This window comes from Schistocerca piceifrons, chromosome 7, assembly GCF_021461385.2.
Source record: "Schistocerca piceifrons isolate TAMUIC-IGC-003096 chromosome 7, iqSchPice1.1, whole genome shotgun sequence".
Lineage (NCBI taxonomy): Eukaryota > Metazoa > Arthropoda > Insecta > Orthoptera > Acrididae > Schistocerca > Schistocerca piceifrons.
In genome coordinates this window covers 301804122-301817377 of record NC_060144.1, presented here as the reverse complement: position 1 = coordinate 301817377, position 13256 = coordinate 301804122, and the positions used below count along the sequence as shown (strand labels likewise).

The window sequence follows — 13256 nt, the reverse complement described above, 5'->3', positions numbered from 1 at the left end:
TGGTACCAAACGGTCATGTGATCCTCCACCGCTCACGCAAGTCATGGAAGTGAAGTGGTGGCTCTGAGCACTATGGGACTCAACTGCTGAGGTCATTAGTCCCCTAGAACTTAGAACTAGTTAAACCTAACTAACCTAAGGACATCACACACATACATGCCCGAGGCAGGATTCGAACCTGCGACCGTAGTGGTCTCGCGGTTCCAGACTGCAGCGCCTATAACCGCACGGCCACTTCGGCCGGCGAAGTGAAGTGGTGTCTACTTGCCAGTGATTCGTATAGAATCAGCACAGTAAAATGGGATGACAAGTGAAAGACGGCAGTCAATCTACCTTTCATGATATTTTGTAGTTTTATCAAGTTCTGCAATTATCTTTTCTCTGCTTGAATTTTAATAGCATTTTTACCATCCCAGGGAAGAGGGGGAGGGGGGGGGGGTCCACAATGGAAACCGACTAGAGTGAGTGCTATTTTCATTTTTATTACGTCTGATATTCAGCATCCCATGAATCTTTAACCACCTTTCATAAACATGAATAATTGCTAGATTGTATGAATGAGGATGTAACTGATTGTGTGGTCGATTCAGGTGGACTTTTTCAGTTTGCCCTTGTATCGAGTGGCTATAATTAAAAGGCAGCTACTCAGGGAGGTCCAGTGTGGGCTGTAATTATCGTTTGCCAGCAAAACTTGATAGATGTGCTAATCCATTAATGCGGAACCAATTTACGCTGGGAAAAATTATGTCCAATTTTGGCCAGCAGGGGTGCAAATCTGGAGCTTTTCAGCATCTCGTCGATGTCTTTGATGCTCATAGAGGCGCGGTTCCAGACTGTAGCGCCTAGAACCGCTCGGCCACCACGGCCGGCCAGGGGCAACAGTCTGGATGATTGGCTGATGTGGCCTTGTAACACTAACCAAAACGGCCTTGCTCTGCTGGTACTGTGAACAACTGAAAGCAAGGGGAAACTACAGCTGTAATTTTTCCCGAGTGCATGCAGCTTTACTGTATGGTTAAATGATGATGGCGTCCTATTGGGTAAAATATTCCGGAGGTAATACAGTCCACCATTCGGATCTCCGGGCGGGGACTACTGCGGAGGACGTCGTTATCAGGAGAAAGAAAACTGGCATTCTACGGATCGGAGCGTGGAATATCAGAGTGCTTAATTGGGCAGGTAGGTTAGAAAATTTAAGAAGGAAAACGAATAGGTTAAAGTTAGATTAGTGGAAATTAGTGAAGTTCGGTGGCAGGAGGAACAAGACTTCTGGTCATGTGAATACAGGATTATAAATACAAAATTCAATAGGGGTAATGCAGGAGTAGGTTTAATAACGAATAAAAAAATATAATTGCGGATAAGCTACTACAAACAGCATAGTGAACGCATCATTGTAGCCAAGACGGACACGAAGCCCACGCCTACCACAGTAGTACAAGTTTATATACCAACTAGCTCCGCAGATGATGAAGAGATTGAGAAAATCTACTATGCAATGAAAGAAATTATTCAGATAGTTAATGGAGATGAAATTTAATAGTCATGAGCGACTCGAATTCGATAGCAGGAAAAGGACGAGAAGGAAAAGTAGTAGGTGAATATGGACTGGGGTTAATGAATGAAAGAGGAAGCCTCCTGGTGGAATTTTGCACAGAGCATAACTTAATCATAGCTAACACTTAGTTTAAGAATCATGAAAGATGGCTGTATACTTAGAAGTGGGCTGGAGACACTGGAAGGTTTCAGATAACTTATATCATGGTAAGACAGAGATTTAGGAACCAGGTCTTAACTTGTAAGACATTTCCAGGGGCAGATGCGAACTCTGACCACAATTTATTGGTTATGAACTGTAGATTAAAACTGAAGAAACTGCAGAAAGGTAGGAAGTTAAGGAGATGGTACCTGGATAAACTGAAAGAACCAGAGGTTGTGAGAGTTTCAGAGAGAGCATTAGGGAGCAATTGACAAGAACAGGGGAAAGAAATACAGTAGAAGAAGAATTGGTAGCTTTGAGAGATGGAATAGCGATGGTAGCAGAGGCTCAAGTAGGTGAAATGACGAGGGCTAGTAGAAATCCTTGGGTAACAGATGAGATATTGATTTTAACTGATGAAAGGAGAAAATATACAAATGCAGTAAATGAAGCAGGCTAAAAGGAATACAAACGTCTCAAAAATGATGTCGACAGGAAGTGTAAAATGGCTAAGCGGGATGGCTAGAGGATAAATGTAAGGATGTGGAGGTATATATCAGTAGGCGTAAGATATATACTGCCAACAGGAAAAAAGATACCTTTGGAGAAAAGAGAACAATCTGTATGAATATCAAGAGCGCAGATGGAAAACCAGTCCAAAGAAGGGAAAGCAGACAGGCAGAAGTAGTATATAGAGGTTCTATACAAGGGAGATGTACTTGAGGGCAATATTATGGAAATCGAAGAGGATGTAGATGAAAATGAAATGGGAGATATGACACTGCATGAAGAATTTGACAGAGCACTGGAAGACCTCAGTCGCAACAAGGCCCCGGGAGCAGACAACATTACATTGGGACTACTGATAGCTCTGGGAGAGCCAACCGTGACAAAATTCTTCTATCTGTTGAGCAAGATGCATGAGACAGGCGAAATACCCTCAGACTTCAAGAAGAATATAATAATTCCAATCCAAAGGAAGCAGGTGTTAAGCAAGTGTGAAAATTACCGAACTATCAGCTTAATATGTCATGGCTGCAAAGTACTAACACGAATTATTTACAGACGATTGCAAAAACTGGTAGAAGCCAACCTCGGGGAAGATCAGTTTTGATTCCGTGTAAATGTTGGAACACGCAAGGCAATACTGACCACAAAACGTATCTTATAAGATAGATTAAGGAAAGGCAAACCTATGTTTCCAGCATTTGTAGACTTAGAGAAAGCTTTTGACAATGTTAACTGGAATAATCTGTTTCAAATTCTGAAGGTGGTGAGGGTAAAATACAGGGAGCGAAATGCTATTTGCAATTTGTACACCAGACGGCAGTTTTAAGAGTCGAGGGGCATGAAAGGGAAGCAGTGGTTGAGAAGGGAGTGATACAGGGCTGGAGCCTATCCCCAATGTTATTCAATCTGTATACTGAGCAAGCAGTGAAAGAAACAAAATAAAAATTTGGAATAGGAATTAAAATCCAAGGAGAAGAAATAAAAACTTTGAGGTTCGCCGATGACATTGTAATTCTGTCAGAGACAGCAAAGGACGTGGATGAACACTTGAACGGAATGGACAGTGTCTTGAAAGGAGCATATAAGATGAATATCAACAAAAGCAAAACGAGGGTAATGGAATGTAGTTGAATTAAATCAGGTGATGCTGAGGGAATTAGATTAGGAAACGAGACAAAGTAATAGATGAGTTTTGCTATTGGGGAGCAAAATAACTGAAGATGGTCGAAGTAGGGAGGATATGACATGTAGACTGGCTACGGCAAGGAAAAACGTTTGTGAAGAAAAGGAATTTGTTGATATCGAGTACAGATTTAAGTGTCAGGAAGTATTTTCTGAAAGTATTTGTATGGAGTGTAGCTACGTAGGGAAGTGAAACATGGACGATAAATAGTTTCGACAAGAAGAGAATTGAAGATTTCGAAATGTGGTGCTACAGAAGAATGTTGAAGATTATATGGGTAGGTCGCGTAACTAATGAAATAGTGTATATAATTGGGGAGAAGAGGAATTTGTGGCACAGCTTGATTAGAAGAATGGTTCGGTTGGTAGGACGCGTTTTGAGGCATCAAGGGATCACCTGTTTATTATTGGAGGGAAGAGTGCAGGTTAAAAGTCACAGAGGGAGACTTAGGGATGAATACACTGAGCAGATTCAGAAGGATGTAGGTTGCAGTGGTTACTCAGAGATGAACAAGTTTGCACAGGATAGAGTTGCATGGAGAGCTGCATCAAATCAGTCTCTGGACTGAAGAGCACAACAACAACAACACAATAATTAGAGCCCACACTACACCTCCGTGAGTAGCTGAACTTTAATTATACCCATCCCGCTGCAGGGGCTTGGGAGGCCACTGAATTTGATTTTCGAAGCTGGCTTGAAGCACGGCTCAGGCAGGGCATTAATCTGCCCAGTCTTTCTTAAAGGTGTGGACACCTGACTGATTCCTGCAAACACACGCGCAAGACAAGCGCTTGTTCGAATTTTAGACGATGAACCGATGGAAAATTTTGAGCAAAACGAACAGTCGTTGTTTCTTCTACCTTCTGTTTGGTGAAGTCTGGCGCCACTGAAATATTCGGTTTGTCGATTGGTCGGTCAGTTCGCCCCAGCAAAGTATTTTCGCTCTCTGTGCACGGAGGAGAGGCAGCATTTTGTGCAGAATTAATTAGTCACTGAGCAGTAGCGGTGCCGGTATGTTGTATGATCTGCGCTTCTGTGTGCACTTGGAAGGTGATTTTGAATGGGGGTCAGCTCAGTCTTTCGTGTTAAGAATTTTCTGTAGTTTTTAGTCATTTGTCAGCAACATTATGGGGTTTTCGCAAGTGATAATTTTGCTATTATTTAATTAGTTTCCGAAGGGGCCGCACTTGTCTTACATTCGGTCACGATCACTTCTTGCATCAGGATGCCGATTAATACGATGTTGCAGTGCCTGAGTTGTCAAGGAGAATGATGCAATGTTCCTTCCAACATGCATGCTCCCGAAGGAACAGGTACTGCTTCGACTACAGCAGTTATGAAATATACAAGCAGTTGCGACCATGAACAACCATCAGTTGTGCAAGGGGAATGACGACAATGAAATTTGTGCCGGGCCGGAATTTCCACTTGTTGTGAGCGGCCGCCTTAACAATTTTATCCGTTCACGCTCCTAGGACCGTCTCAGGCTTCCGTATGTCTACGGCCCCGTCACTCGAACGTGAGTTGGATTCCCGCTACTGCAAGATGGTCACCAATGTCCGTTTCTTCAGACATTGTTAAAAACACGTATTACAACCCTCAACGGAAAAAATGACAGTCATAATACTAACGACAAGTACGTTTGTCTCGTTGAAACGATGAGGTAGGAATCCAACCAAAGTTGTGAGCGATGTGGTCGTAGGCAGTATGTCATACTGAAGTTTGGTTCGGTCCTGGAAGTGTGCTCGCACAGCCAAAATTGTTAAGGTGACTGCTCGCGACAATCGTTACGCCCGGGTTCTAGTGCATGTCTAGAACAAATATTCATATCTCATCAGTAGGTAATATCTTCGTACCTAATGCAGCTAACGTCAGATAGATTCCACAACTGCGAGTAAATTTCATACATTCTGTGAATGTTTGAATCTTTGTGTGTGAGCACTTGATCATTCATTTTGCGCTCCTTAATCAACCTAATTCTCAAACAATGATGATCCGTGTAATGCCAAACAGATTAAACTCACGGTATCATAGTATTAGGATTTTATATGTGTTAAATGTTTGCTGATGTTCAGGACAACTACCATTTTGCGAATAAATGTATATTTGCAATCAATTTAGTTCGTTGAACTTTTCTCCAGTATGTATACAAGCACGCCGCCCCACCTCCTGTGGTTTCTAAACTAAAGCACCCTTTAAGAGAAAGATATTAGAAGGAACTGAGTAAAGTTCAACCTCTGATCGATCCGTCTGAGATCTATAGTTAGAGTTCGTTGCGCGACTTCTTTTTGATAAAACATAGGGCTAAATTCAGTTAAAGTTCATGTAACTTCAGACGACTTGGCATCATGGGAAGTTAGAGACTGATGATCCTTGTTTTGCTCCATACGAAGCTCGCTGCTACGAAAAGTACATGTTACTCGTATATGGAAAAAGTGCGACTCATCGAAGAAGCAGTTACCAATACTTTGACGTTATCGATATTTTAATAAACAGTGGGCACCTTTTACATGGAGATCTAAGGCGTGGTTCGCACAGAGGGGATACGATATGCGATATGATTCGGTGTAGTAATGGTTGCGCGACGCATCGCTTACGAGGTCTGTCCAAAAAATTGCGGAACATTCATGATTTCGCGCCAGTGGTGTGTTGGAGTGAAATGCCGTTGGCATCCCTGCACAGGCCTGTGCTTAAAACATAACTGCTGAAGTTTCATTGCTGTGTGTATTGAGTAGAACTTTGGATCGCACAGTTTGCGAATTTAGAGATGTCAGTGTTAGAGGAGCAACGCGTCTGCACTAAATTTTACGTGAAACTCAAGAAAACCTTTAAGAGACATACCAAGTGATGCAGGGAGCCTACGGTGACAAGTGCTTAAGCCGTACTTGGTGTTACGAATGGTTCACACGGTTTGCACATGGCCGGATCAAAGTTAAAGATGACCCTCGTTCAGGACCCCTTCGATGTGTACTGACGACGTTCATGTCAGGAACGTCAAGGAAATAGTGCGTGCCAATTGAAGATTGACTGTCCAAGATATTGCAGAAGAATATAACGTTTCAGTTGGATCCTGTCATGAAATTCTGACACAGCGTCTTGGAATGCATCGTGTTGCCGCCAAGTTCCTCCCACGACTCATGAGTCGAGACCAGAAAGACCTTCGCCTCGCAATCTGTGAAGAGCTTTCGGATCGTGCAAATGAGAACGAGATATTCCTTAAGAGAATCATCATTGGTTATGAGACGTGGTTCTATGGTTATGAAGCTGAAGCAAAGATTCAATCTTCACAATGGGTCGGGAAAGGTTCTCCAAGACCAAAGAAAGCTCGTCAGGTCAGGTCGCATGTCAAAGCAATGCTGATGGTTTTCTTTGACTTTGAAGGATTAATTCATCATGAATTCGTGCCACAGGGACAAACTGTTAATCGATGGTACTATCGGCACGTGTTGTGACCCCTGCGAGAAAATATGAGAATGAAACGGCCTGAAACGTGGCGAGATAATTCACGGCTCCTGGATCAGGATAACGCTCTCGTACATTCATCTCCGTTGGTGCGTGACTATTGCGCAGAAAACGAAATCACTGGGCTGCCGCATCCTCCATACCATCATCCATACCCTTCAGACCTGACCTACGGCTTTTCTTTATTTCCAAAATTGAAAACCCCCTTGAAAGGACGACCTTGCCGCAGTGGATACACCGGTTTCCGTGAGATCACCGAAGTTAAGTGCTGTCGGGCGTGGTCGGCACTTGGATGGGTGACCATCCAGGTCGCCATGCGTTGTTGCCATTTTTCGGGGTGCACTCAGCATCGTGATGCCAATTGAGAGCTTCGGTCTAGAATACCCTCATAACGACCGGGAGAGCGGCATGCTGACCCCACGCCCCCCACTGAGGATGACACGGCGATCAGATGGTCCCGGTAGGCCCCTCGTGGCCTGCAGACGGAGTGCTTGAAAGGACGAAGATTTTAAACAACAGAGAAGATAAAAGAAAATTTGCAAACGGCGCTTCGCACGATCCAGCAAGAGGAGTACCAAGACTGCTTCTGGAAGTGAAAAAGCGTGGAGGAGTGTATTTCGAAGGAGACCATGCACATTAAGTAAAAGATAAGTGTAAAAAATTTGTGGCCAAAGTTCCGGGATTTTTTGAACAGACCTCGTATGTGGGCGATACCCCTGTTTCCACTGGCGCGATGCGATACAATACGCGATGCGACCTGTATTACGATAAACAAAACAGTCCGAAATAAAGTTTCAGGCTTACTTGCTGTCATGAGCTCTTCTGGAAAGGGTGTTATTGTGGCTTATAAATATTTAAAGCTCAAAGAACTGAAAAAGCAAAGGAAGTACTGCGTGCACCCATACAATGCCATTTGTATCAAACAGTGTGGCTGGCGTCGGCAAGTGATGATCGAAGGGATTGCTGTGTCAAGTAAAATTCTACGGGTACCAGTCTTTTGAATTCTAGCTCCTATTCTGACTGGACCAGAGGTGGGATTCTTCCTACACGTCGGTCATGGGACCTGAAGGTGGCGCAATGTAGTGCTCAAACTGGTTGATTAAATAAAAGGACTGGAAATTTAGACAGCTGAAGGTGAATGACACGACATTTTATATTGAACAGTCGAGGTCCCGCAACTAACTGTATGACGATGGGCTTACACAGACAATTTGGCAGTGTTTTCTCGTGAGCTCTCTCAACACGAACAGAAATTCCATGAATTCTACAGAATGAGTCCAGACGTTACCACTTTTTGGAGCAACTAGTATCGGCCATTCTGACAAAGCAACATATATTTTTACACCGTCGTGGCACCCAAAGATTAAACTTCAACTGTAGCCACATCTGTTCGTCGAAGCATCTGTAGACAACTTCTATTCGAAGCTGCATGTTTAAATGTACTGAAGCTGGAGCTTGCTCATTTTGTGTACCTGCAGGTAATATTTTCAGATCCTTGAATAGGGGCTCCTCCATTTCAGTTTCGAATGAAGTAATTTTTAGAAAACGATTAACATTTTACAGTCAGCGACCAAACCCGTGGGTTTGCTATCTGAATAAGAAACAGCAACAAGCAAGTTTGTGGAAGGTAGGAGATGAGATAGTGGCAGAATTGAAGCTGTGAGGAGGGGGCGTGAGTCGTGCGGGGGTAGCTCAGTTGGTAGAGCACTTGCCCGCGAAAGGCAAAGGTCCCGAGTTCGAGTTTCGGTCCAGCATACAGTTTTAATCTGCCAGGAAGTTTCACGATGTCTGTGGATTAAAAATGATGATACAGATTCCACAGCAAATTCTTCCCTGTTTCTTTCATTCCCGTTGCTATCTTCCTCGTGACATCTGCTCCTCGAATACGATTTGCAAGTGCATTACCACAGACAAGGCTTTTCTCAACAAGCTGGTCGAAAGATACCATCTTCGAACAGTCCTCTTGAGTGAACGAAATGTTGACTATACGGATCACAGAAAGGAATACTCAAGTTAATATGTCTTTCCAGCATGAAAGCACGCGGGCAAGTGAATGTTTTGGGCTTGTATCGACAGCAATACGAGACAATCCCTCACAGCGCAGCGAGCGGCCACAGTTTCGAATGTGGCGCGTCGCGTATCGTCGCGGCCAAACGCCAAAGTGAGCCTCGTATTCACGCTCCAAGAGTTAAAAACAATTTAGATATGATGGCTACATTACTTAAGCAGCTGTAAAATGCACCAAAAGTAAATTGGCCAGCGACTGTATTATTCACTGTAAACTTTTCAAAATATGCGCGGTTTCCCTACAGGCAACAAAGAAAAGAAAACCAGTTAATTGTCAAGCTCTGACGTAAAGCTATGAGATGCGGAAAAATAATTTTTTTACCATATATTTCCCTCAAAATCGAATGACAAAGACTGCGTAGAGGAAACCATGCGTGAATCCAAAAATAGTGGTTTTTAATTTTTTGCGCGATAAGTAAAATATCCACTCAGAAAGTAACTATAGCGAAGAACGTAGCTTTGCGTCATCCATATAAAACATTTTTGTAAGGCAAACCGAATTACTTGAAATTTCATTCCCCGCCATTTTTCTCTTGGCTTTATGGGATATGTATGGGTTTGGGTTTTGTACCAAAATATGTGTCATCACAAACATTAGCTTTTTGTGAAGAGTCCTCCAATGCACTGGGTAAACCATTTACGTAAGACAAGAAAAGGGCTGGGGCAAGCAGTGAACATTGTGGTACAATAACTTCAATGTTTTCCCCACTCCGAATTTAATCTTATTCCCGTCCTATATATTTGCTACGTGGCTCTCTGTTTTCGACTAGTAAGATACGACTCCATACATGCAAGAGAAAGGCCTGTAACGCCCTGCCATTTTAATTTCGCTATTAGATCTTTATAAACTACGTAATCAAAGTCCTCGGTAATATCACAGGAAATGCCAATAGGACATTTTTCTTGTTTAGTTCTTCCACAGCTGAATTCGTGAGGTCATATTTTGCTTTTTTGGTAAAGAAGTCTCTACAGCAGCCAAACTGAGCTGCTGTTAATAGGCTATTCTCAGAAAGATGATCCAGTGTTCTGTTCCAGGTTACCCCTTCTAACAAGAAAATAAATAAGTAAAAATAGAAAAAAAATCTAAAAAATGGCAAGGTAGGGAGGAATGAGCTCGGTGTATAATTACAGGTCAGTTGCTTATCACCATTTCTATAAATGCTGCTGCATACTTCAGTCTTTCAGGAAGTACACTACTATAGCTGTAGCTCAAGGGCGGCATTACTAAGTTAGCACAATATTTCAGTATGAGTTCGCCTATACGGCGGAGCAATACCAGAAGCCAGTTATGGTCGCCTTTCATATTCTTTGCGATGAACTTTGATATTACTTACCCTTTTTTATCCTCAGTAGCATCTCAGTGTCGCTTACGTCGACGAACTGGCCGTATCCAGCTTGCAACGACAGATTGAGGAAGCTGTACTCATCATTGTTCTGAAACAAACGTAATTACTGTGATTGACACGTGGCGTTTCTAAAACTATGCGGTCGATGTTTGAACTTTCGCAATCGGAATGTATCTCTGAAAACAACTAGAGGGATTAATTCTGAGATAGCCGAAATAATGGTATCATTTTCCACAGTATAAGAAATATACAGCGGCCTTCCTCGGATGTGCCGGTGGTTCGCTGTGTGGCTCCTACCAAAATGTTAGCTAGACATACTGACTGCGCTATGTGGCGGGTTCTAGACCCATTTGTGTTCCAGGGTTGCGACCGCTTTACTCTAATTCTTTTTGGAACCTAAGGGTTGAGACATAATTGTTGACTGTGTAATAGTTTATTGTGCGGCCATCTGCTTTTTGAAGAATTAAAATAGTGTAAAATTTCTGTTAACGATTTAGAAAAATTCGAGCGAATTACAGAATTAGGTAGTGTGTTGCCTTTCGCTCGGCTCACATTCTACGTGCCGTCCTTTTTACAGCAATGCTTCAGAAAGCTGGTTATGGTGTTTCGTTGCAGGACCACCCCCGAGGCATTCCCCCCAATCGGACTGACTAATAACAGAAAACCGTTATTGGTTGCGGGAAGTAATCGCTACTGCAAAAAGCATGAAGCAACTTGTCAAAATACAGATGGCCTGATCTTCTAAGGATTAACTCGTTCCTACACGAATGGAAACTTACACTAACGTTGAGGAAACAGAGGGAGGTTATCATGAATCTCAGAGACGCTGCACATCGAGCATACAAGATACACCCTACACCTGAAAATCACACTGTACACAAGCAGAAGCGAAACAAAGTCAGTCAAGCGGTGAGAAACGCAAAGTTCAGGCATGCCCGTACATTATCTGACAATAGATGTAGACCAGCTATTCTGTGGAAAAATCTCCGTAGTCTCGGTTTAGGCAAAATTACTTAATCGGTATGAACGACTGTAGCAAAGAAAAATTCTATCTACGTCACGTCACTTGCAATAGTGTCAAGAAAGCCATAATGCGGATTAGATCTGCATCTACTGGACTTGATGGCATCACTATCCAGATGGTAAAACTTATTATTGATCAACTACTGCCCTCTATAACAGACATTTTCAACGATTCATTAATCACAAGTGTTTTCCCTGAGGCCTGGAAACTGGGACAAATTAAGCCACTGCCTAAGAAGGACATAGCCACAGCACCCTCTGACTACCGCCCCATCTGCCTTCTTCCTGCACTATCAAAGGCCTTTGAATAGATAGTCCATGACCAGCTCACCAACTACATAACTACTACCAACCTACTAGATGAATACCAATCAGATTTCCGTAAACATCGAAGCACAACATCCGCACTTATAAAGGTGACAGATGACCTGAAACTTGCCATGGACAGACAAGAAGCGACTATCATTTGCTTCTTAGAGTTCAGCAAAGCATTTGATACTGTCGACTTCGACATCTTACTAGCCAAACTTAGCGGTCTAAATTTCTCACCAAGTGCAGTGCAATGGTTTCGCTCATACATGACGTCTCGTCAGCAACACTTCCTGTCCGGGAATATAAAATCACAATGACGGCAGGTAGTGTCAGGCGTTCCCCAAGGCTCAGTACTAGGTCCCATACTCTTCTCTCTGTATGTCAATGATGTGTCATCGGTTCTGACTTATTGCAAATATCATATGTATGCTGATGACCTTCAGTTGTATCTAAGTGCGAAACCAAGCAATCTTAAGAAAGCTATTGAAAATTTCAATACTGATCTCGATGCACTATCAAAATGGGCACAGGACATAGGACTAAAACTAAACCCATCTAAAACCCAAGCGGTACTTGTTGGTCACTCTAAGCTCATTAGCCCAAAAGATCGGGAATCCGTACCATCTCTTATCCTAAATGGAACAAATATTAACTTCTCTCCCTCAGCAAAAGAGTTTGAGAGTAATAACAGATGAAAATCTAAATTGGACAGAGCACGTAACTGCAGTGTGCAAAAAAGCATCAGCATCCCTTCATGTCCTACAAAAATCTAAAAAACTCTTCCCTATCGATCTGAAAAAGAAATTAGTACAAACGCTTATACTCCCAGTCATTGACTACATTGACTACAAGGCCTCTCTCAGGAAAACTCGCGACGTCTGGAACTGGTCATGAATGCCTGCGTCCGATATATCTGTGATGTTCGACTTTTTGATCACATTTCACCAGCATATGCAAAATTGTCCTGGCTGCGTGCAGACAAACGCAGAGATTTCCATACACTCTGTCTCATCTACTGCCTTATAAATGTACACTGTCCCTCATATCTCTCCTCGTCCTTAACGCTTATGTCGGAACAACATCACAGAAACACACGCTCCCATCATAATAAAATCCTCTGTTCCACTGCATCGCTCAGTCACCTTCTCCAAGTCCTTTACAGTAGCGGAAACCCCGACTCTGGAATAACTTTCCTCGTTATGTTAGAGAAGTTAAAAACATGTCCGGCTTCAAAAAACAGTTAATGACGTATCTCTTAAGCAACAGTAATGCCTTCCTCTGTACATGAATGCACTTCACCTCATTACTTCCCTCTTTCCCCATCCTTAAATCTCCCTTCCCCAAAACTCGCTATACTAGTAAACATCTACTTTACACACCAAGTTATTAATGTACATCTGCACAAATCTTCATTACTATTACCAATTTTTCTCATGTTTATCATTATTATTTAATTTTTTTACTGTTACTATTATTGCTTTTATAATAATTTGTATGTATAGCACCTGTTGTAAAAATACTGCCAGTACTTACTTTATTAGGTCTTAGTCATTACTCTTTATTCATATTGTGACTAGAGTAATCTAATTTTTTTATTTAAACTATTGTCATGATATAACTCTGATGTGTGAAATGCTGTACGTGTGAAACACTG

The 13256-nt window shown here is 42.4% G+C and overlaps 1 protein-coding gene across 1 annotated transcript in view; it reads right to left on the bottom strand.

The window, feature by feature from the left end:
- The window catches only part of LOC124805173 (ionotropic receptor 93a), a 186827-nt gene that overhangs the window by 44359 nt on the left and 129212 nt on the right, over nucleotides 1-13256 (bottom strand). The window contains exon 7 of the mRNA XM_047265659.1: nucleotides 10256-10355. Within this exon, the coding sequence (XP_047121615.1) occupies nucleotides 10256-10355 (100 nt within the window). The remainder of the gene's footprint in view (nucleotides 1-10255; nucleotides 10356-13256) is intronic.